The 26,506-nt window shown below is 38.8% G+C and overlaps 1 protein-coding gene across 7 annotated transcripts in view; it reads right to left on the minus strand.

Moving 5' to 3' along the window:
- Positions 1–26,506, minus strand: part of RABGAP1L (RAB GTPase activating protein 1 like) — a 223,066-nt gene that overhangs the window by 151,267 nt on the left and 45,293 nt on the right. For all 7 annotated transcript variants that reach the window (XM_064427734.1, XM_064427731.1, XM_064427733.1 and 4 more), the window contains exons 12-13: positions 23,831–23,924; positions 19,212–19,362 (exon numbers count right to left, since the gene is read on the minus strand). In XM_064427734.1, the coding sequence (XP_064283804.1) occupies positions 19,212–19,362; positions 23,831–23,924 (245 nt within the window). The remainder of the gene's footprint in view (positions 1–19,211; positions 19,363–23,830; positions 23,925–26,506) is intronic.

Raw genomic sequence — 26,506 nt, forward strand, 5'->3', positions numbered from 1 at the left:
ATGCGCGTGGATAATCCATAACTTAATGAACTGCCGTCGTCGCCCCACCGAAACCGTTTGCATAAACAATACCGTGTTGTTAACTGGGCGCTCACCTTTCAGGGATCACCTGCTGAGGTTTAGCTTGGTGAAATATCTGCTACAGTGGCACGCAAATTGTCTAGTCTTCCTTAAAAGACAAAATGACAGCCCACTTTGTAATTACATCCCCAAATTAATTACTTCCAAACTTAACACCATTTATGTTACAAAACTCACCTGTACTATTTTTGATACTGTACCAGTATTACCAGTACCCTAATAGCCTCAACATCAGTTTAGATACAAATACTTGTAACACATTATTTTCCAAACTGAACCAGTTAACTCAGCTCTCTACTCCTGCAAACAGATGCAGCTATTCCCTAAGTTTTGGTTACTTTGTGCTTCCTAAAAATAAATCCAGTCACAGAATACAAGCATCAAAGTTATCTTACAGACACTCCATGCATCCTTAAACACTGAAACAGCAAATTTAAATACCAAAACACCAACTGCAGAACAGCATTTTGAGCTATTGACCAGCAGAAGACTTGTCTTGGAGGCTTTAACCAACCAAGCCATTAGAAACTACAGTGATTTAAGTCCTTCTAGCTCCACGGCAAACCAAAGGCAAAATTTTAATAAGCTGCTCCTGAGTTAACATCTTGTATTTCGAGTATTGCCTGGAGCGAGTGTCCAAGTCTGAATGACAAGTCTGTAGCAATGTGAAGCAGCACAAACTGCAGCAGTGTAAGAGTGGTTTGCAGCAAGGGCATGTGATCATTCCAAAGTCTTCTATCAGAGCATTTAAGAAAAAATTAAACTATCTCCGATACCTCAGAATGGTAAATGGCTGTAAAAACAGACTTAATGACTAAATTTAGACCCTGAGCACAGCTTTAAGCCCCAGTTATCCATACTAGAGCAGAACAATAGGAAACAATTTTTATTCCTCCTCTTCCCACTCCTCCTGTGGGGGAGGAGGAGGAGAACAAACAGCGTGCACAGGCACGGCAGTGACCAGCACTTCTCCCACTTCTCCTTGGGGCAGATTGTGGTTGGCACCAGGGATGTGAACTGCCAAAACACCTTAAAATGCACATCAGGGAGCCCCAAAGGTACACAGGGGCACGAGATAAGCAAAGGCACAGCCTGACAAAGCAGATCGCAGGAACTCAGTACATCCTGCTCCACTCAGATTTAAGGACTGGTAACTACTGAAGCTTCCAAATGTCACAGTAACCATCAAGTAAGTCACCTTGGTCTCAGGTCAGCCCCAGCTGGTGCCTGCTGTTTGTGCCCAGAGTGCTCAGCTCTGAGAACAAGCACTCCTGGCAGCCATACGTTTCAGGTCTGCTAGAAGAAGTCCAGGCTCTGCTGAGCAGATAACAGGAAAATCAATGGCAACCTCTGCTGGCTGGTTCTAGACGCAGGTAAAAATGCATCTTCTAAAGAAATTTTAACTGAAGGGACAAAGGGGTTCAAAAGCAGGGAAGTTTGGCTTCTTTGGGAATATGAGCAGCCTTCCTTCACTACCAAAAAACCAGTCATGCTGCAAGCTGCCATGGCTTTATCACCTCAGCCACTTGTTGTAAACTGCACCATGCTAATGGCACTAAGTTGTACTGTTTTATGTATATTTCAAGGCAAGTGAAAAGTTATTAGAAATCAGCTAGTCCTGATGAAACTATGCTGTTACAGAGGGAATTTTACAAAATGTAGCAATACCAGAATGTTAAATCAGAGACAACACATTAAAAGCTCTATGGGAAGTTTTTTTATTTTTGAGATTAGGGGCACATTTGGGCCTCTGGCACAGTTTTAAACAAAACCTGCTTCAGGATTTTTTCTAATTTGTGTTTTAAGAAAAGGAAGTGAGAAAGGCAATTTTTCCAGTAGAACTTTTCTCTTACTGTCATCAAGGCAGCAACCTACATGGTGCACATGTTCCCACAGCTGGTTACATCCAGCTGGTGGACTGAGCACTCTGAGCCCAACAGAAGGAGCAATCCCTCACCTTTATAAATTACATCAGCTAGAAAGAATACAAATCACCATACAAACCAGAAGGCTCACACCATCTGATCCTGCTGAAAACAGAGGGGATATGGCAGGAGCATGAGCTTTGTATATGCAAAGCAAGGCTGTGAAAGCAGTAGTGATGTGTGACCCTGAAAGGAAACCAGATAAAGCTTCTCAGACTGAAAAAGTCCATATGGAAGGAGATTTAGACGCTCCAAGCAAGAAAACAATCTATTAGTCATTCTGTTTGAAAAGGAATAGCAATATTTGTTTGCTAAATCCTTTGTTGTAAGGAAACAAGACTGATAGAAGCAATCCCTGCAGTGCACAAAGCAGCATCTCAATCACACCACTCATTTCTAGTTTGAAGTCTTCCCTTGTTAAATTATTGGATGGTCAGCTGGATTAAATGGGCAGCAATAATTTCTGTAAAATCTTTCTGAAAGGCATTGATGAGAGCAAGGAGGTCCAGCTGAGCGTGGGATGAGGAACACAGTAGTTATTCATTTAGATGCAGACCTGAATGACAGTGCTGATGTACATACCAGCTCATCAACTTCTATTTTTTCTGCCCAACTGCTTTTTCTTTTGTTATTTTACAGTATTTTTAATATACTTTCTCCTAAGCCTAAAGAATAAAGGTGTTTCAGTTTGCTTTATTTTTAATCTTAACTACCTCTGGCATTTACTTTTACATGTATCTTATGGACATCCTGGTTTTGTTTTTAATGCTTGCAGAATAATTCTATTCTGTAAAGCTGGTATGTGTAGTGCAGCTTAAGAGTAGCAAAGACCAAAGGAAAAATCATTTGTTGCCTTAAAAATTGTGTGTGTGTGAATGCATAGATAGGGTTTTCTACATCATACTGGTGTTTGAAGTTGCTCTATGAAGTCATATTAGTGGTGTATTTAAGGCAGAAATCTGTTCTATTTGTTATTTGGAATATAAAGCCTCTTCCCCAGATCCACCCACTACAGCTGTCTATTTAAAACCTGCCAGAGAGCTCGCGCTTCCACAGAACACACGGGGATTGTGACCTCAGTGCAGGCATATGATGAGATATAATACATATATTTATAAATATATACATTAAAAAAAAACATTCTTTTTTTTCTCAAAACAAGCTTAGGCTTCTCAAACCCCTTGTACCTTGTGGATACCATCTGACCCCATGTCTTGCTCCAAAGGGGAGGCCAAAGTTCTACGTCAGAGCCAACACCAAATTTAAGCCATATTGTGCTGGGCTCTTCATTCAGCTGAGCTATGAACATCTCCAAGGATGGAGTTTGCACAGCCTGTCTGGGCCCCTGTTCCAGTGTCTGACCACTCTTCCTGTGAGTTTCACCATCAGCTCAGAATTTTTTCTTGCTGTGGTTTGTCCTCATCCTTATCAAGACTAAATACACTTGGGCCAGTGGCAAAAACGCACAAGCATCAGCTCTGAAGAAAACAGTGTACCATAGAATATATATATGAATATATATATATTCTACATATAGAATATATATATGAATATATATATTCTACATAGAGAATATTCTGAAGGAATATATCTATTCTATATATTTTTTTATATATTTTATATATATATATTCCTTCAGAATATACTGAAGGAAGCAGTATATTATAGAAACTTTTAAACCATTTCTCTACCTGCTAGACTCATTTTTCAGTTTTGCTATCAGGGACTAGTTTTTTTCCTTCTCCCTCCTACCCTATGAGCCTAAAGAATGCCATAAATCATTTTACAGCGCTATGGCTCACGTACCTGGTGCTGCAGCAAAGATCAAGAGACACCAGGTACACAGCTGCAGCTCTGAAGTGCAGATGCTCTTGTGGAGCTCCTACCTCTTGGGTACAGGGAAAAAGCCAGCACAGGCCTTTTCTGCATTAGGGCAAAACTGGATTTGGTGGCAGCAGCAGAGAAGGTTCTGTAAGGTGGGGCAGAAGGAAGAGGCTGGTATAATTTGGAGTCAAGGGTGGAGGCAGTTCAGGGGAATGCAAGGGGACAGGAGCCTTCTAAAAAAAGAGATGTGAAGGGAGCTAATGCTCCCTTTGCCTTTCACTACTGCTGCTCCAGCAGGCTCAGCCTGATCCTCTGCTGCACTCACACCTCAGTCCTTTTCCAGCACTGTTTCTAATGATGTAAATATTAGCCAGTATCACACAAGTACTAGGTAATTAGGATGCTGTGATGCAGAACAAGAATAAATGGGCAAATAATTTTTTTATGTGGATCAGTAGAGAGATATGGGCATTCACATTTGCAAATTTATTGGGCAGTCTTTTCATGCTGTTAAGCAACAATTACATTAAATGCTTCTAAAGTTTGAAACTTTCAAATTACTCATAATATTATTCATGTATTTAATAAATATTATGCAAGTTTTTGGAATAAATTGCTAAAATTGCCTTTCACACATTACTGCCTGTGATCTCATGGATTACATTTCATAGCACCACAGAATGGTTTGGGTTGGAAGGGATTTTATGATCATTTTGTTCCAACCCTCCCCACCACAGGCAGGGATGCCATTCCAAGATGCATACAAAGCAAATATTTTTCTGAATTTCTGAATTCTGGCTTCCCTCAAGATGATATATATGGTCCTATAACAAATTGAATCCACTTTACGAGCTCAATCCAGATGACAAATACCACCAAACTCCTGTGTCCTGAATCGACAGAAATAAAACTCTGTGCAATAAACTATCAATCAAGAAGTGAATTTACTTCAGGGAAATGCTGTGCAGCCAACTCAATGGTGATAATTAACATTTTTCAGGAACTAAAGAGCATTTGCTTTAAACAGCACATAATCAACAGAAGGATGCTATTTCCTGACTGACCATATATGATAAGAAGCACTAGGTAAACTCAGGATGGTATGAAAAGCAAAACAATAAGCATGTGCCCTCTGACAGTTTTATGCATGTGCCATTTAACACTAAACCACCTGCTCTTACACTAGCAGCAGTTAAAAAAGAAAAGTATGCTGGCAAAACTTACTATCCTCCGCTGTTCCCATCTTTCAAGGGACAATTAAAATATTAAATCACAGGACAAAAGCAATTAAGAGAACCGTAAATGAAGAAATGCTGAAATGCAGAGAGTAGTCTGCACAGAGCAAGGAGCATTGCCCTTTCTCTTCCTGTGGAAATCATTTTTCATATTTCAAAATAACACATAAGAGATTTTAGTACTGCATTCATTCAAACCTTTTAGAGACATATTTTGACATAGTTCTACTTTTACTAATACTTTTGTCTGTGTCAAGCCAGGAATTACATTCCATAGATATTGGTATTCTAAAAACATATTTCAAGTGGGCACCAAGAAAGTATATGTTGAAAAGGATTCCAGCTTGCCTGGCAGGAGCATAAGCTCAGTCAGTATTAGCAGTAATTCCATTTCAGCAGAGCTAGAATAAGAAATTTTGAAACTATTTAAAGAAAAAAATCCCAAACATTGTGATCGCCTGCTTCAATTTTTCACACACTGCAAGCCAAACAGTTTTCTTAAACTACAGCATGACCTTTTAAAAGGCAAGCAATTTTCATTTAATGAGTTCAACTGATGAATAATTTATTGAAGCCTTAATTAGGCAGCCAACTTGTAGGGCCCATGCAAAAGCAACTACTAAGAACAAGAGGATTGAACCCACATACACCTGTCCTTCAGAACCAACAGTCTGGATGTACCACAGAATAGCTCCACTTCAGTCTAATTCTCTCTTCTTAGTACTCTAACTACTGAAGTCTTCTAGTAGTTCTAGCCAGCTCTTATGTGACAAACTCACTCAGACAGCAAGAAGAGATTCAAATCCCCTCTCCATGGATGTGGCTTGGGTTAAACCATCACAGAACACCCTTAGAACATCCTCCCAGAACACCCAGTCTAACCCAGACAGGCTGGCTGGAAACACGTGCCTGGTCACACCAACAATTTATGCTTTAGTTCATTACCGAATTGACACATTCCACCCTAAACTGTTCCTTTAATAGATTTCTTTAAAAATAGTTCTTCCTCAAGGACACGAGAGGTGGCTCAGAAAAGCACTGAACAATCAGGATCATTTAGGGGATGAAGTCAGTCACAGCTCCAACTGTTGGTATGGGCAGAATCAGTTCAGAACTAAAGAGCTGCTATTTGTTTTATAGCAGGGTCTACTGGGGAGCAGGTGGTACCAACCTCAAATCCCAGAAAATTCAATTCCACTACTTCTTGAGAACAAAAATGCTAAAAATAGTCAAAGTAAATAGTGGATTTTAAAGACTATTTTAAACTAAGTGTTACTCAGGATTACTATTCTACCACATTGTGAAGAAATAGGAAAGAGGAACATGAGAAGAATATGGCACGATAACTATTTATAACCTGAAGGGTGGCACAATTTCTTTTTATGGATTTTAAGCTCAGCTTCATTTAGACCAAATCTTCCTCCCAGCTGGAAGTGCTGAAGAGGTATCACTTCTGTTCTCCTCCAGCGTGGATCTAAACACACTTGCATCAATATCCATATATGAGAAAGGACAAGGAATAGCTTCCTGCTGAGAATGATCTACAGGCAAAATGTTGCCAATAAGAGTGGAAGTACATTCCTGGGTAACTCACAGACATGGAATCCAGAAATGAGAGGTGTTAGGAAAATGCCACTGAAAGCAAGAATTACTGACTTCCCCCCACCCGCCAGCCCTGAGTTAAAAATTAACTAATTAAAATTGATAAAGTCATCATATATCTGATAACTATTTTTCAAGATTAATGACATCTAAATACATTCAACTTCCAATAACTAGCAAATTTTGTCTTATTAGATAATGAGGACATTTATATTTATAGCCAGAAATTGGCACATGTAAAATGTTATGTGAGCTATGAAATCATTTATTCTAGAAGAAATACCAAACCTGGTATTATCTTCCATCTCTTAAAAAAACTGAAATCAAATATATACTTCATCAGAACTAGAAGAGGTTAAATATAAAATGATTCATATCTACAAATCCTTTTGGAAAGGACACTATCAGGAAATGGAGAAGTCAAATCTATAGATTACATTCAAGGCCAACTTCTTTCACCAATATTAAATTCACACATGAACCTCTGCTCAAAATTATGGCTCGAAGCTGGAAGTCAGTCTCTTTGTTCATATATTTTAAAGATATATCAAATCAAACTGCCCCAAACACAGAATATTCACATGCTGAACAAAAATACTGACTCTTAACTCAGTGACTTTATAGACATTCTGTATATTGAAAAGAAGATATTAGAAATTACCCTCTTAACAATTAAAGTTTTCCAATAATACTAACTAAAAGAAATAAGAATGAGAAACACCAATTTTTTTACAAAGGAAAGGTATTACACAAGTAAAAATTATTTGAAGAAAATTATTTGCATTCATTTTTCTGTCTAAGTTACGAAAACACTCAGTAGTCAGAAAAAATGCCAGAGAAATGGAATAAGGCTGGATTTAAAAAAACCTTATTTTTCTGGTAATGTTCTAACCCAAGTGCTCACAGGGGATGAGCTTTAGCACATTTCCTTTCCCCCCCAGAAGGTTCTTTATAAAACAAAGCAAAAAAAAAAAAAAGTAAGGGAAAATGATTACATTGAAAAAGCTATATTTTATTGTTATGGCAACTGATGTGCTAAAAATAAAGAAATAAAGTTGTTATGGCAACTAGAATTTTAAAGGCAGTCAAAAGTAGAATAATCAAACATTCTGCTGGCTTAAAATGTATCATCTCTGACTCAATTTACAGAAAGAGCTTCAGAGACAAATAGATGTTGGGGGTTTTAGCAGGGATTCTGCTTTAGAGATAACAATTAGTACAATTAGAGTAGAACTCTAAGGAATGCAAGGGAGCACCTCAAGGTGAGCAGAAAACTGTACATTGCAAGTTCTCACAGTCGGGGGAAAAAACAAACACATTTCACCACTTATCTGATGAGCAGTGACCTTGCCTAGATCCATAAAATGTATCAGGCTGCCCAGAGAAGCTGTGGCTGATCCCTGGAAGTGTCCACGACCAGGCTGGATGGGACTTGGAGCACCCTGGGCTGGTGGAAGCTGTCCCTGCCCACCACGGCAGGGAGTGGACTCAAGACGAGATTGAAATTCCGTTTCAACCCAAGCCATTCTAGAATTCCATGATAAAGGTTACTTAATGATTTTAAATTAAGTACTGGAAAGTTAGGAAGTACCAAAATTGATTTGTCTGAAGCAGCAGAGTTCTGTCTATGTATGGAATTATACAGGTGCCTGTGACTACAAGATGATCATATCTTTAAATTTCTGATATATCCTTGATGACCATTTCAGGGCTCCTAATTATACAAGCACTTTCCATCTCTGAGAACTTTTCTACCCATTATTTCTCAGACTGTCAAAACTGCTACTTCTATTTAAAATTAACAGTACTGTGTGCACTGTGAAATATTCCAAAAGCCATACTGAGACAAGCCTTAATTAATAATAAGCAAAGTATTTAACAGATACTTCAGGAAATTATGACTAGAAACATTAACTTGTACTGGAAATATTTGCACTTAAACCATGTACATAGCATGTGCTAGGATCCCAGTGTAAGCTGGTATTTTAACACAGCATGTGCCTTTTATTCTGGCTTCGCTGCACTCAAAATTAAGGTTGCTACTAGCAGTACTCATATCTCTTTTCTGACCCACACGAAAAGTCTCTCACCACAATCCACAAGAGATTCCAGTGAGCAGAACTATCACGGCCAAAAATACAGCTCAAAGTCAGGCTCTTTGCTTGCACTAAACAGAGAAGAATCAGATTGATTCCTTATTGCAGCAATAAGGAATCAGTTGCACACTGGAAATTCAAATAATAAACAGGGTTGTGCAACAAGGCTTACACTGAAAATTCAAGTGGATTTCTGTAGTTTTGCTCCCCCAGCCCCAGTATTAATCCTCAAGGCTGGACACACAGTTAACTCATCCCCTCTCAAGCACCATATGAAACTAACATTTCTAGAAATGGAAATTATGTAGATAAATATCTTACCTAATCTATGACCAAGTCAACAGCTTCTGCAAAGGAAACTCCATGTACAAGACTCACCCTACATACATTTTCAGGAGTCAGGATAAATCTTAGACATGGGAATATCAAGACTTTAAATCCAAGTTTCAGAAGTGTGTCTCTGCTTGGGCTAAAGAAGCCTGGCTGCCAGTTTCCAAGGCTTGTTGCTGAATCAACCAGACACTGCAGACAGTCCTGAAAAGACAACCAGCTACAGCTGCTCTGAGCTTTCTATGAAATTAACTTCCTCGCTGTGTAATAGCCTAAACTTAATCAAGTGCATGGCTGCCTGAAATACATGGTTTTGAGTTCAAAAAAATGAGCGGACATCCAAATATCACTCCTTGACTGCCAGCTGTGTAAATCCACTGCTGGCATTCAGCATCAGTATTCTTCTTGTATTGGGGCAGCCATTCTGCACTGAACATACATTCATATATAAAAGCATCACCAAAAAATACTCACTCTAGCATTTTTGGGTGTATTTTATCCCTAATGTGTGTTTATATACTTTCAACTGTCCATTAAAGAAGAATTGGAAAGTCTTTACAGAAAGGAAAAGGAAATCCTAGACAAGTGACAACAAAGCCCAAAAGAACTTTCTGGAATTACATTTACAAATTCAAGAATGGTTCCAAAAGGTAGCTCCAATTCCTCTGCCATACAGGCACCAAAAAGTGTAATTAGACTGCAATGTAACATTAACCTGTTGCTATCCTGTTGCAAAGGTTTCATACCTTCTCAGTGGTTTCTCAGGGGCAGCTCCTCACAGCACTGACTCCACCTTCTCAGCACAGCCAACAAACTCCATCTCTCCTCACCAGCCAACCTGCTCTTTTATAATACCCCTCTTAACTGGATCCAGCTGTGGCCTATTAAGGGCAGGCTTGTTCTTAATGCTTGATAATTAGCACAGCTGTAACTCCTTAGGGGCCAGATTACCTTCACCACTGTCTCTATTCTCCTACCTTTTCTCTAACCACATTAACCTGCCTAAGGCTGCCTCACCCATCCATCCTGCCCAGGCCGTGCTTGCTCCCATCTCACCCTGACACCACACCTGAACAGTGACTCTGAGAAAAATTGGGGGGGGGGGGGGGGGAAGGAAATTTTCTAAATAAAACTCCACAATTACTGTGATCAGCCCTGCAAATGCTAGGTAAGGGTATAAAAAAGAGATGGAACATGCAGTAAAAAAAACCTCTTTTAGCAAGCACGCTATCTGAAACTGCAATTCCCATTAATGACTATTTAGTTTTAATGCAGGCTGTATCATGTACTACAGAGTCAAAAAAAAGGTTGTATTTTGAAACTGCTTTGAAGACAAACCATCCATCTGAAGACAGCTTTGTCATATGCAGGATATGATTAAAATATGTGACGCTCCATATCATCAGCATTTGGCTGTCAGTTTAAAAAGCAACTGATGAAAACCCTCATCAAGAAGAGAAATTCCGAGCTGCCAAAATATTTGTCTGTGTCCACAAAAACGTACATAAAAGATTGTTAGAAAGAGTATATGCAATAGCAGACTGCAAACAATCTCCTTCTGGTTAATTTACCTCAGCAGCTGCAAATTTGCTTGCTGATAAGAGATATGACTCTTAATTTGTATGACCATACTCATCACTGCAAAGAGAAAAAAATTCCTTAATGGATATACAGACTGTAAAGAAGATCTACAGGTTTCTAATCTCTCTTGAAGTGATTACTGTAAAATCTACCTTAATACTAGCTCAGGCCCTTAGAAGAATATCCTACAGAACACATAAATAACCCTGTCATTTGGAGTTTTAGCATGAAGGAGGCATATGTAAAGGTTCAGAATTCACTCCTATATCAAATTCCAGTTTGGATTTCAGTGATGTGTTCATCACTTCTGTACACTTCAATATTCTACACATGCAGCTCAAGCCCTGCTGGGTTTGTTACTATTCCAATTGTTCTGAACTGCTGTCCACAGCTATGGTAAAACAAGCTTTATTGAAGTGTTGACCACCAGTATTGGTGCTAACAAAAGCATTTTAAGAGACTTTAAACAACAAATGTTTGGATTTTTAGTGTTCCTCCCTAAGCATTTAGAGCACTCTTTAATTTTTATAGCATCAAATATTAACATACTGAAACCAGCAACTAATAGTCAGGAAAAGGTGGTTTGCTCTCTCCAATAAAGGTATTTAAGATTTCTAAAGCTCCAGCTCAGGAGTGCTGCAGCCTCCTGAATGGCAGTTATGCAATCTTTATTTGAAAACAGAGGCTGGTTAGGAAGAAGTGGATTGGAGAGGAAAGAGGAATACCAAGAGCAAGCTGATTGCCTCAAACACAATTATCCCTCAGCAACCCCAGATCTGGCAGTGGACACAGATATTACCTTTTCCTTCAGGTAAGCAGCACCCTGTGCTAACAGGGATGATCATGCCCACAGAATTCCATAAAGAAAACACACCCTGCAGGGAACTTCTAAAACAATCCAGTTTTACTCAGGGATGGAGAAAACCATGGTTTGAAATGGCTCTACTACAGCTGCTCTTTCAGCATTAGCATCATTACTGCTACAGGAGAACAACACTGACTAACAAACCAACGTTCAGATTCAACTGGGATATCTATTTATGTTTTATCCAGGAAGGAATAGCAGGGATTTTCAAGCCAGCACTGAGGTGCCAAGTCCTAGCAGCTCTTACCACACTGTGAGGGAACAGCGAGGCAATGACACATCCTAATTCCATCCTACTTAAAAACCACTTGTTATCTGCATCAATATTCATACATCCTGAGCTTATGACACTATCTGGTGCAATATCAATTCTTCCAGTAACCATCATTTAAACCTATTCAGGCCATAATACTGATACTCCCTTGGTTTTATCACTGTTTGAAATGATGGGCAACTCTGCTCCCCTGGTTTGCAGGTAATGGATCATAAATTCACACACACAAAACAGAAGAGGCTCCAAGAGGGCACATGCAAATCGCATTTCTACTCCACCCTCCAGAACAAATGTGTCCATTGATGTAACTTTTAGGGCAGAGAGGTCATACATCACCTCAAGAACCAGGAATTGTGAGTGTTGTTTTAGTGTTCTTATATGTGTTTATGTATGGAAAAGAAACTGCAGAAAAATTCTTAATGCAGACGAATATTTTATCATTTTATGCAGACCCTGAAAATAAAATACTACTGCCGATATTTTCCACCTCAAGTATCATACATAAACATTAACATTTAGATTACATAAAAATAAAATTACTAATTGATGCTCCTCCTTTATTTCCTGAAGGGACTTGTCATTAAACTGATGAATTCCTTTGAAGATGAAGACTTAGCATAAGATTTTCCCTTTTGTGCACACAAAATTGAAAGACTTTCTCCAGATGAGTGCTAAATGAATCAAAACTTGGCAAATTAAATTCACCTTAGGGACATTTTATTCCTGAGTTTGTAAGAGAAATATTAACATTTGCTGTGGAACCAGGTACCCTGGTACATTTATCATAAACTAAACCTTTTATCTGAAGTCTGAATTTAAATGAAGCTATTTAAAGAATTAAAATTATTGTCTCTGAAGAGTAGAAGTTGATACAATTTTTCACTGATTTCTAGTAAGTATTTTCAGTTCATATCTACTTTATTGTCCCACATTGTTGCAGCACCACTAAAATAATTCGAAGTAGGTGACTGTAACTGTCAGCACCAACAGATCAGCTCACACCAAAAATGAAGCTTCCTATCACTCCAACCAGCATGAGCTGATTTGTCTCTACAAACCACATGACATTATAAAAATATCAAGACTCTACTTGCCATGCAATGAATTATCTCAGTTTAAGAGAGGAGTTGAGTAACAGTCACCCTATCCTTAGCCTTTGAGAAAAGGTGGGTAAGAGTAAAACCTAAGAAACTGCCTATACATGCAGAATTTCAAAGAAACAGGTAACTCAGGAAAAATGTTCAGTTCCTCCAGAATTTTGCCTAGTGCCCCATTAAAAAGTCAAAGTAACTGGTATTAGCTTTTTCTCTTTTCAGTCAACTGAGAAAAAAATCACATTTTTATTATAATGATCATTGATCCTTATGTAATAGGACTTTTTACAATTGCTTAGCATTCTGCTATGCCATCCTTGCATCTATTTCCTTTAAAAGTCAAGGGAGACAACTCCTCATTAGAATGGAGACAAAATGAAAATGCAAAAAAACCCCAACTATTCTTTGCTATGGAGGCCTAAACTTCCCCATTTTCAATCAGGACAAACAGATGCAGCATTCTGAACACAAATATTTCCTACAGAAATACTCTAATGTTTCAGTCCATTAACCAGCCTGCTGTGGCAGCTGGTGAACAGTCATCTTTTTAATTAGACACCCTTACTGATTAATTAGTCTCAGAACACTGAGCAGTGGAACCCTGCACGATGCCGCTGGGACAAAAAAATATTCCTCTTCCCCTCCTTAGTGCTAACTTCACATCCTTTGGTATTGCTGCAAATAACAAGCTTGATTCATTTTGTACTCCCACTAAAATAGCCTTCCAATGTAAGAAATTCTCTCAATTCCCAGCTAAACTGTTTCACACAAATTGTATTTGCTTCACACAAATAAAATAAATTAAAAAACTAAATGAACAAAACCACACAAACCTGGCATCAAGGCACCAGTTTCAAAGTCAGCTGCATTTAATCTTTGGATAGAAACAGTGACTCACTTGTGATCTCCTCAGTTTTCCTTTTCCTAACTGTGCAAGCAAACTGGCAATAAAAATTATAAAGTCAAGTAAATATTAAGTGTGAAACAAAGAAGTAAATACCTTTTCTTGTTTGAACAGTTTGGATAAATTCAAAATTTTAAACATAAATATATTTCTGCATTAGGTTTACATGAAAGTTGATCTCCAGTCCTTGGAGCTCAGTCTGAAGACAGATGCTCCAAGAAACAGATAATTAGAGTTAATTCAATCCATGGAAGATGGTGTTTAAGCACACGTTGAAACTTCAACAACAGGATTTGCTATTTTCATCTATCCTATTTCTAACTTTTAATTTTGGACAAGACACAATTCCAGAAATTTGCAACCTTAACTTTTGTTGGTTTTTTTTTCTTTTTGCTTTAAAAAAGGAGGATTTATCTCCTAGGAAGCGGAAATAATAATGCTGGTCCAAACTGAACAGCTAAACTACATATATTCACTCTAAATTGATTAATTTCATCCAGCCCAAATCCAATCCATTTGCTCCACCTTCTGCAGCAATGGAAAATACTTTCCTATAATTGCTCACCATTGCATGAGAATTATACTGCTGGAGTAGTGACACCCCTGCTTAGCGCCATTTTAAAATTATTAAATTACTGAGATCTGTTATTTTCATGACATGGCAATATTTAATCCCCAAATCAATGCCTGTCGGAGCTTGCAAGAATTCTTAGGATTTTTCACTCATATGTGGAGTGACTGGAAATGTTATTGGTCGCAAAACACCAAAAAATAGAGTCAGCAGAAAAAGCTGGGTTTTGGCCAAGTCTTCTGAAGCCTGACCCTTTAATTAGTTATTATCTCTAACTGTCCTGGGCACATGCTCATATTGCCAAAGGAAATTATGACAATAAACAAATAATCCTATTTTTGGTTCTCTTACAAGTCATTTGGAAGGACAGCCATTCAATCTTTAACAACTTCAACTCAATGTCACCATCCAGTTCAAAACCAGGCATTCTCATTCCTACACAAACTTTCCTTGTTTTGAATAATACAATACTACCAACATCTGCTTTATCTGAGGCTTATTTTTCTGCTCTTACTTAAAAATTAGTAATAATAAATTTAAAACAAGTTTTGCTTCCTTAAACCACAGCAGCAGCTGTATTTAAAATAAGTCTATATATGCTGTTAGATGAACATACAGTTCATTTCTTAAGGGAATTCCTATTGCAAAATGGAAGTCTTTTATGAATAATTCATACAGTTTAGAACCAGAAATGCTACCTTAAAACAGTCTACCCAAAAGTTTTCAAACTACAGAACATGAGTGACAGCCTCCTGTTTCTATTCTCATTTTACTTACACTACCACACTCAGCCCTGACAGGAAACAAGTCTCACCCTACAAATTCAGCAGTGAGAATTCATACAAGAATGAAACCATCTCAAACAGAGAAGCAAAACTCTGATAATAAGCAGTGTAAGAGACAATAAATAAAACATCTGTCCCTATGCAGACGTAACGAGTATTTTAGGCTAAGTTGCTGCATCACTGCCATCATGTGACAGCAAATTTCTACTCATGTACACAGTGACAGTGCCTGACACCTGCTCTGACAAGGACACACTGGGGAAAGGGGAGCACCATCCCTGATTCTTGCAGCAGACAATTACCACTCACTCCAGTCCTAAACAGGCTACACTGTGGTTTGGCAGCCAGCAGTTTATCAGAGCTCTGAATACACCTCATCATGGAAAAATTCATTCCAGTCTTTGGAGAGGAACCGGTGAAGATGAAATAATGCCAAGCACGCAGGAGAAAACACTCTGTCAATGAACTAACCTCAGCTCATGCACATTTTTCTACTTACATTCTTTTAACAAACAGATCAGACATGCTTTTACAAAAGCTCTTTAAGTACCAATATTACCCCTTCATTATCATAAGCAGATTTTTCTCACTCTGATTTTATTGTCCTTGCAACAATTACATAAATAAAAATGCACATTTATCCCTATTGATGTATATTTGACATCCCCCTTCCTGTCAGGTGCCACATGCAGCACTGTGAAGAGCCCATGGCAAGGGAAGTAAGGCAGATTTTGATTGTCATACAGAACACATTTACATATATGTCAGAAACTAAACAGCTGCCAAATCACAACTCCCACTCTCTAAAATTGTATGCAAGGCCTATTATTGTGCTCCAGTCAAAATTCCTGAGCAGCTCATGGTAATCATCAAGCTGGAACACAGCAGGAGACCTAGGAGAGTGCAAGGCAGTGATTGTCAGTACTTGTGAGAGCACGAGGATTTCTTTCTCCCTTCCCTCCTGTAACTCCAAATTCACCTAGAGATGGGAAATGAATGCTCTCATCTAGGGAAAAGGGAACACAGCTCACCAGATCATTCTTGACAGACTCCCATCTCCATTGCACAGGACTAGAGGACATGGAGGCCTTTTGGAGAAAATAAGTGCAGCATTGACTTTTCTAAATGAGACATTTTATTTTGCTTTCAGCGCTGAATTGAGACTGTAAAACAAGCCCCAAATTACCCTCTCCTAGAGAACACACTGAACGAAGCACTCCTGCAGCTGAGAAACACTGCAGCAGGTTCCAGAGCTTTGCATACACATGGATAAACACAGTATAAATGCACAGCCAGATTTCTTAGGTGATGGGACTGATAGCTGGGCAATCTAACACAGCACTGCTGCACAAGACTGGAACAGAACAACTAGTGTGTCTATACCATGGTCTCGAAACTAATTTTAAATGCTGAGAGTCTGCTGTCATTCAAAGTATCACAAGGCTCACATTTTTGGCCTGCCAACAACACAACTCTCCCTCTAGTGTGCACAGTTTCACCAGAAGTTAACCAGTAACACTGAAGTAAAATCAGAGTTTTTACCAGATTTTGCTGTCCCCAGAAGAGGCAACCATAAATCAGGTTTTCAGTACTAATAATTCCAGGCATCGAGTTCATCTTTCAAGCTGTGACAGATTCATGGCAGAGATTTTTCTACTGGTCTCCAGTGCCCTTTTTCTCACAGAGGTGCTGCAATTACCAATTTAACCCAGGGGGCAGGTCAGGCTGGAGTGCTGGGAGAGCAGGCTGAGAGGAAGGATCTGTTACCATGGGACAGAACCTCAGGGACTGGGCAGCAGCGGGGAGCTGTTTGAGGGAGAGAGAGGTTCTGGGGGCTGGTGGGGTGTCAGTAGGCAATGGCACAAGTTCACAGATGTTTGCACACCTCCTACTTCTGGAATGGAGCCCACTTCACTCCCAGGACTGCAAGTGCAGAGCATCACCAGCTCTCCCCACATGGAATGGCTCAGCAACAAGGAATGTTCAAGGAATATACTGCTGAAGTAATTAAGGCACCCACAAACACATCCAGCTGCCAGGAGAGAAACATCAAGCAGAATGACCAAAACACACGGAGACAATGAATTTGTCTAAACATATACGTAAACTGAAAGAACCAAGATGAAAATGATGGGTTTGATGGGAAGATTAAAAAATTGTGGAAAAAATAAAGTTTGTGTTGTCCATATATTAGGATGGTAGCATACAAATAATGCAGAGTAAAGAAATCAGTTTTGCTTTCCCATACAGGAAAAGCAAATGGTCATTAATACTCAACTCTGGAGCCTAACATTATTAAGTTACTATTAGGTTTTTGTTGACATAAATAAGGTAATGCTACCAACCAAAATTTTAGTAGTGTATATATACTAAAATATATATTCTACTACTCTCTCTGCTTAATTCACATTACTGAAATGCCAAAATGAAACTGAAAAGTTCTGTTCATAGACATAAATATCAGACAATAATTTATTAGAAAAAAAAATCAGCTGACATTTTTTCTGGAGCATCCCATATTAACTCTTCCCAAAGATAGGCCCTAGCTTTGGTAGGGCACAGGCTCTCTCCTATTCATTTCTTTCATGAGTCTTTTGCTGCCAAATGATGTGATTGCCAGCAGTTTAGACAGACAAACTACAGAGGAAGCTTGTCATTTCAGAAGGAAAATTATTCACTTTAGAAAGAAACTTTAGGAAAAAACCCTGTTTGCATAAATGCTTCCGTTCAGCAGAGGATTTAAATTTTTCATCAGTAACACTGTAATATTTTGTATTAAATACTGTATGAAATATCATCTTCCAAAATACACATCACTGCAATATCTCCGTAGTGAAAAGGCCAAGTGTTACAAAGTATTTTTAAGGCACAAGGCCTCAGCATCAAATAAACCTTGCATTTTAGAAGTTTTCCACTCCCTCCTCCGCCCTGAAACAAACGTCTTTCCCACTTTTGGAAAGCAGGAACAAATAATGGAGGTGGCTTTGATGCACCATACAGCTGACAGATGTCCTGTGAATGGTTTCTAAGGAAAATATAACACAGCTACAACATCAAAATGAAAAATTTACACTATCAAAACATTCTTCCTTCTTGGCAAAGTAAAAAGTAGCCACTAGTACAGCTCTTGCTCTGGGAATGCTTCTAAACTTCACAAACATAATTATGTCAAATTAAGAGGACAAGTAGTAAAATAATGTGAGAACATTAGGAAAGGAAGCCCTGAGTAACAACATCTACCCCAGAATTTCTGCGTGGACAGATAATTCATCAGGCAGGTAACAAACCCAGCACTTGCTTTGAGCAGCACAGGAAATGATCTCCATCCATTTCTACCATTAAAAGTGTGTTTGAGACTGCTGCACTTCTCAGAGCTGTAGCAGCCCTGCAGTGGCAGAGCCTCAGAACCCCAAACACTGAGATCACCTCTGACACTGCACAGAGCTCCTTCCTTGTGCCATCACAGACCTCTTAAGAATGCTCACTGACTGCACTGATGGACACAGAATGGGAATTGACTCCCAAAAGGATTCTTTTCTCAGCTCACCCAGCAAGGAGACTGGTTTCCTGCTAGGTCCAAATGTTTTTAACATGCTTTTTTAAAATAAACAACAGAAGGAAGAAATAAATTTGGTGCCATTTTGTTTAGGTTTGGGTTTTTTTAAGAATTGAAACCCCTAAAATTAAGACATACATAAAACAAACTTTTGAAAAAACAGTGATGGATGTGAGTTTATTAAAAAAACCCACAAGCAAACACCTGAACAAGGTGATGTTCTTATCACAGCAAGAGAATAGAAAGCTAAATGTCAAGCATTACTACAGATACAGGTCAGCAATTTCTATTGCTAATGCCATGCAGCAGGTACCCATGGCAGGAGGTAAAGTCACATAATCACAATTTCAGTTGCTTAAAACAAGTCAAACTGTTTCATTCTTCTGCTGCCCTGCCACTGACTAAAACTGCTGCCCAGCAGAATTCATCTCAACCAAAGAAAAGATGAGTGAACAAAAGAAGGAAAGAACAAATAATAAATCCCTTACCATTGTGATGAGTAACCTGTATTTATCCAGCATTGCCTGGTTGTCATGGCATCCTGCCAGCAGCTGCCAGATCTCTGCCCTCAGTGCTTCTGGAACACCACTCTTCACCAGAGTGGACAACCCATTTGGTCTCACAACAAGGTTATTGTGCCTGAAACAAAGATAATCATTTACCTGTTATACTTCAACTACAGGAGTCAAAATAAAGATTAAAAAACATTAAAAGTCTTTGAAGTTATTCACTAAAGCAGAGTCAGCAATTGGCAACACAAACTTTTCTTCCACTTGTTATGGTAGTTAGTGTTTGTCAGAAGGAAAACAAAAACTCTGTAAGGATTTACAGTAAGAACCAGTGGCAAAATGTAGTGATATCCAAATTCCTTAGGTGAGGAGACATTAAGGAAAATTAACAATAAGCAGTTGCAGAAATTGAACTAAGCTGGCTAATGAAGAACAATGTGAATTTAAGGAGAAAAAATTGCCATCTGTGCAGACAATTCAACTTAAATATTTGTTCAACATATATATTTTAGCTCAGGTTCAGAATAATAAATTAAAAATTACATAAGCTGTACAGAAAAACAAATTTTGGAAAACAAAAGACAATTTAAGAGTAGCATTATGAAGACTGAATTTCTAGTTCCATGCTTCATGCCAAGAGTATGTTCCAAGTGCCACAAAACAGGAACACTTGCACGTTTGTACAATCCTGCTATTTCAAATAAATCTGCCTGTTGGTGTGAGCTGGTGATTTACTATCTGGTTGTACACACACACAAGAAGAAATACAGGAATACAAAAATCGCTGCATGTGGACAATATTATAGAGCTTTCAGTCACAGATGTTGAAAAGCTCTTTTGGAGATAACAGTATTTGCTGATCTAGACATAAAACCTCTTAGATCCATGACAATTTTCAGAGCAATGCAGCAAAAAATGCCCCAACTGGTTTTGGGCTCTCTGCTGTAGGAAGTGCTGTGCTCTCCAAGTGCTTTGACCACTGTTGTGTTTCCCAGCTCTCCTGGTAGCAGAGCAGTGAGAGTGGCTGTTTAGCCAAATGCCAGCAAGCTGTGATTAATTAAATAACCTGCAATTTGAGCCTGGGTTTGCACTGAATGTTTAGAGTACTCAATCTATGAAACAGGTCATTAGGACATGAACATGTTACCACTGCTGTTTAAATTTAAAAGATACTCTAACCCATTTAGTTTTTCTATGGTTTGGGGATGATATCCCCATTTTTCCAAATGACCTGAGAACTGAAAAGAGTGTGATTATATAACACCCTTATTCCTTAAAAAAACAATCATTTTTATTTTTAAATGTGCAGTGCAGTACAAGTAATTTCATCCTTATCTTTATCCCTCAGATACCCAAATAAAAACTAGTTCCTTTTATCTTTTTCGGTCCATTTTGCAGTCAGTCACATTACCTAAACAGTCTTGTGATGGGAAAGAGCTAGAAAAAACACCAACATTCACAGAAACATTAAAAGCACTAAACACTTAAAGGACTTGCACAGGTTCAGAGGTGGCCACAGAGATGTTCCAAGGGCTGGAACCTCTCTGCTAAGGACACAGGTTGGGATAGCTGGGGGTGTTCAGGCTGGAGAAGAAAAGAGCTACAGGGAGACATTATGGCCTTTCAGAACCTTAAACGAGCTTATAAAAAGGAGGGAGAGAATCATTATAGTGGCAGATAGTAACAGGAGAAGGGGGAATGGTGTTAAACTGACAGAGAGGTCAGGTTACATGGGTACTGCGGAGAAATTCTTCCCTGTGAGGGTGGGCAGGCCCTGGCACAGGGTGCCCAGAGAAGCTGGGGCTGCCCCTGAATCCCTGGAAGTGTTCAAGGCCAGGTTGGACAGGGCTTGGAGCAACCTGGGCTAGTGGAAGGTGTCCCTGCCCATGGCATGGGATTGCAATGAGATGAGCTTTGAGGTCCTTTCCAACCCAAACAATTCAGTGATTCTATGACCAGATACTCTAAGCAGTTACAGAATTATGACATGCATGTTGAGGAGTAGATATATAGCAAATACATCAAAGTTGAAACTCTAGTTGTGGATTAGTTTGATTGTTACATGGATCTGGTCATATGTGAGAAACAAAGAAGGGCTCCCTGAGGACTGGACAAGGTGATCAAATGAGCAGCTCAAAAGGGACATTCCCATAGAAACATAATAGGGAAATTTTCAGCAATATAACAGAAACAATACAAGGAAACTACTAATACCCATGCTGTAACATCATCCTGAACATAATCCCAACTGAGAATTAAACAACCAGACTTCACTGGCCCTGTCCTAGATCTGTATTTTATGGCAGAGGTAAGACTTTAGCAATGAGTCCATGCTGGACAGCATTGCCAACTTCCACAGCCAACTTCCCAAGTACTGGACGGCTCTTTGGGAAACAGCTTGTGCATCCATAATCCTTGCTCAGAGCAACAGAAGTGAGCATAAAATAAAAGCTCTTCTTACTCTATCCTTACCCTTCATCATGTGGGGGAATCGCCATTCATGGATGCTGATATCTTTAATTTATTACAAAATGTTGCAATTCTCTTGCACAAACTCATAAATACAATTTTAAAATAACAGAGAGCAAGGACATAGAGCAGAAATGCACAGACTGTGCTCCAACTTGACAAACATATTTCTGATCAAAGACTGATATTGATCATGGTTACTGCTTTTTTTAAAGAAATAGTTGAGCAGTCAGCTAAAGCAGCTTAGCTGGCAAGAACAACTTTAATGCTGAGGATGCAGTAAATAGTAAAACAAACAGATATAGCATCACTTTTCAATTGTTTGTTCTGTCTTTTGGGTAAATTATTTTATTCTCATTTCTGTTTATATCCTTAAAGAAGAGTCCTGGAGCAGTGTTTCTGCTGAGTCCAACAGGTTACAGTGACCTTTTAATGAAATGACAAAAAGCAATTAAAATGCAAGAAATTTTTCATTTAAGAGACAAATCAACACACCAGGTCCTCAAGTGGAAATGTTCATTTTTGTTTATTTACATTTTTTACAAGTGCACAGATTTTCTACTAACATATGGTGCAGTTTTCAACAACACTACAAGATTTTATTTTGATTTATTTTTAGTTTTCAAATCCTTACCAATTCTCACCTGCTACTTTAAGTTTTGTTCTTAGAATGTAACATAACACTATTCAAGATCTCAAGCAGTTTACAGTTTTGAATTTCTCTCCACAGGTAATACTGCTTGAGACACTCCTGAAGAAATGTTTGCTAGTCTGCAAACAGGCTGGGATGTCATATTTCTCACCCCATTTTAAACAAAATTTAGGCTGCTTCAACTACTAAACAACTCTCTTGATTTACGTGTAAGCTATGTTAGGATTCCAAAATAGTTTATTCCAAAACTCTTAAATGTTTTGTCTTGTTGATTGGTATACTTGAGTAATCAGAAGAAATAGTTGGATACACAAAACGTAAGACCATGAGCTGTGGGTACCTTTTTACTTCAGCATGCTCATCCACAGGGTCCAGGTATTTATCAAAAACACAGGTTAGAAACAGAAGAATCAACTGAGAAATTAATTAAAAAAAAAAAAAAAAGATAAATTGAAAAGTAGCATGTTCCAGTCTTGGATTCAAGGTCAGAAATTTGGATGACAGAAGAGGTAAAAACAACAGAAGGAGAGGGTTCCAGGGGGAAGGTTCAGTTAAGCTCAGTAAAACCTCCTGATGCCTCATGCAGAAACCTTTGTGCGAGATCTCCATACAGATGAGGTCAGCAGTAAGAGGATGCTTCTCCAAAGCTACAGAGTAGCCAAGTAAAGGGAGGAATTACCCAAATAAATCCTTAAAATGCTGTCCATCTCTCTTTTTGGAGTCAGGAAAAGGAAACAGCCAATTCCAGATTAAGGGCCTCTGATTATTTTTGTCTCCGGCAGCAGGAGCTATTGCTTACACAGGGAAAAGCAAGTAAGTGGTTCTGGCACTTGCTCAGGTCTCTCTGAGGCAGCAAACAGACAGAATTTTCCCTCTCTTGGCACACCATGCACTGCTACTGAAGCACTTAATTAAACAACAGAAATAACACTGTTGAGAACATAGTCTGGGCTTACCAATACTCTTCATTTTATTCACCAACAGAGAGTGTTTCACTGAGAATTCACAGTGCTTCTAGATTCCTTTTCAAGTGCTTACATATAGCACATTTACAAAAATAGAAAAAAAAGTGCTTCTAAACAAATTAAATGTACACCAGCTGGCATGCATGGCTTAGATGGGACACATGGAGTTGCTGTGTCTGTCGTATCCCTGCACTGAGTTTCCTGAGGATTTAACAGCCAAATGACCACAAAGTTCTGCCTGTGAAGACTCACACCTGCTGTGTGAGCACATACAAATACGCTCTCAAACACCAAACAAAACCTGACTTTTGCACGTTACAGGAAAGGTTTGTCAAAAAACTCCAAATTATTTAGAGTCCCCTTTAAATTAAGTTTAAAGACTACACTTCAATGTGTCTTGCATTTCAGTTTTTAAACCATGTAAGCTGGAGAATTTCAAACCTCCTGCTCAGGAGCATAACATCATAAACCAAATAAAAGGTTAATATCTAAAATAAGAAATTAAGCATTACCATCTCCCCAGTAACTCTCCCCAGGAATACAAAATCTTCTCAGGACAATCCTTTGACACATCACCAGTGCCACTGGAGAGTTCATTATCACTCTCTGTAAAAATAAAGAAAAAACAAGAAAACAAAAGCATGCAAGGTTTACCCAAAAGCACAGACACTACAGATGTATACATACAAGTCTCAGACAATTTTTTCTCATATATCAGTTTTAAAAGCATAAAAAGATAGAAAATTTGAAGGGAATAAAAGTGTCTTTAGCAGACTTCACCAAACAAGTGTATTAATGAAGTTACCATAAAGTTTAAAAGAACAGGGCTAGGGAATAATTCACAGCAGTGTTACCAGAGAAAGGACTGGGACCTAGAAAAGCATTATGTGAGAAAAGCTTCAAGGCTGTCAACTCTCGTTTAATGAAATTTGACAGTGTTACCTAAAAGTCACATCCACTCCAGACTTCAAAGAAAGAGAAGTCAAAAGAGAAGTCTCTGTTAAAGCACAGGAGATAATGCTACTTTGTTACATCACATCCCTTTTGGCTGTCCTGTGGTACCCCGAGCTCAGGAAACCTTCTCTGAGCCACAAAATCTTTTTTTTTTACTGAAGTAAGCTCATGGGTGAGCAGAAAAAAAAACAAAAAAAAAAACAGGACTGTGACATGAAAGGCTATAGTACATGGAACAGAGAGGATTGCTTCAAATGAAAGCTCAGAGCTATTAAGAATGAAACACTTAGGGAGGGATATATGCCACTATATGACTAACACCCAAACCTAGAAGGGATCATGTGAGCCTGTAATAACATGCTCAGGAAACCATCCAATCCAAGTGTTCATTGGGATTCCAAGTGTCTCACGGGCCTGAGCAGCTGCCCACAGTATGCTGGACAGTCTACCTCCATATGGCAAGTCCTTTTGCAAATATGCAGGTTTTTGGGTTTTTTTCTTGTTTTATGTGAATAAAATACTGATAAGAATTAAACAAGTGCAACTTCAACAACACCAGATGCAGAGAGGCTCCAGTTTTCAGTGTCTTTAGTAGGGAAACACAAAAAGGGACACATCAACAGCCCTCTTATCATCACAGAATCCCAGAACAGTTTGCTTTGAAAGGACACTTAAAGCTCATCCAGTTCCAATCCCCTGCCATGGGCAGGGACACCTTCCACCAGCCCAGGTTGCTCCAACCCCTGTCCAGCCTAGAACATTTCCAGGGATTGGGCAGCCACAGCTTCTCTGGGACCCAGTCACCTTCCGAGGCTGCTGAAGCCACGGGCAGTTTGATGTTGGAGGGCTCCAAGGCTGCTCTTTCCTATGATCTGATCTGCCTCCAGAGGTAAAAATGCAACAAAAAAAGAAGAACCAAAGCTCCATCTGCCCCCTAAATCCCTTCAATACTCTCTTCCACACAGCTCTGTCACATCTTGTTGCTGATCTAATACCCTGAATTCCCTCAGGTGCATTAAACACTTCAACTCCAGCTTTATGTCGACAACACAGCTCAGGTAGAAGAGGATCTTCAGCACTCGTGCAATTACCCTGTTAACACTTCATCCTTATCATTCTCACTTCAATTACAGATTTCTAATTTAAATTCCTAGCAGTTGTCAGATACAAGTAATTAATAAAATATCACCACTGCTTGTATTTGACAGTGAGCTCTGAGGACAAAGACAGCATATACCATATTTCAAGGACAATTAACAGCAAAAAGTGCTGCCCTGAGAGAAGCATAACAGAAATCTCTGTTTCAAAATGAACACTACATTGGTGAAAGGCTTCAGCTTGGAACCTGTTTGCACAGTTTTACAGCTCCCAAATACCAGCCCAATCTCCATTCAAATACTTCCCCATTACACTTAAAAATAATTCAAGCAAAATAACTACCCACCTGCACCACTAATCTACAAAAAACTTGATTTTAACGTTTCCCAATCTTTTGCACACATTCACTAGACCTAAAGATGGAAATAAGATCTAAAATCCCCAAGTTTATAATTTTAACTAAAATTTTATATCACAGTGACAGGTTTCCCACTAACAAAAGGAATCAATTGCGTCCTGAGGGAAAAAAATGTATTTGAAGACTCAGCTTCCCCCTTAAAATTGCCAAAAATAGTGTAAAGGCCAATTGCCTCACCACACAGACATAGCAATAACTAACAAAAAAAAAAAAAAAAAAAAAGGAACTAAATGCATTACATTTGTTTAATTCTCTCCTCTCTTGAATTGCATAACTGTGTCAGAGGGACCAACAACAAATGCAGTCCCTTCCACTTCCCATGTAAATAAGAAAAAAATTGAGGAAACCTCTAAGACGAGCCCATTTGCCATTCAGAGACACAAGGCACACGTTAATGAGACTGGTATGTATTAAGAAACTCAAGAAATCCAGCTCACACCAGGAATTTATCACAAACCACAATTTCAGAAAGGTTTTCTGCATTCAAATTAGAGGAAGAAAATTTGGCACTAAATGCTGAAAGGAAGAGATTAGACTTTCTTTGGAGAGACTGAAGAACTCCAGCACATTTCTACAAGAGTTAACGTTGAAAATACACACAAACAAACCCTGCAGCTTGGAATGAAATCTGATAAAGATGACTAAAATCCCCCAGCAGACCAAAATGTTTCAAAATGCAGCTACACTGAATCCTTTGAGCAACAAAGCACAGTAGCTC

This window comes from Passer domesticus, chromosome 7 (genome assembly GCF_036417665.1).
Source record: "Passer domesticus isolate bPasDom1 chromosome 7, bPasDom1.hap1, whole genome shotgun sequence".
NCBI lineage: Eukaryota > Metazoa > Chordata > Aves > Passeriformes > Passeridae > Passer > Passer domesticus.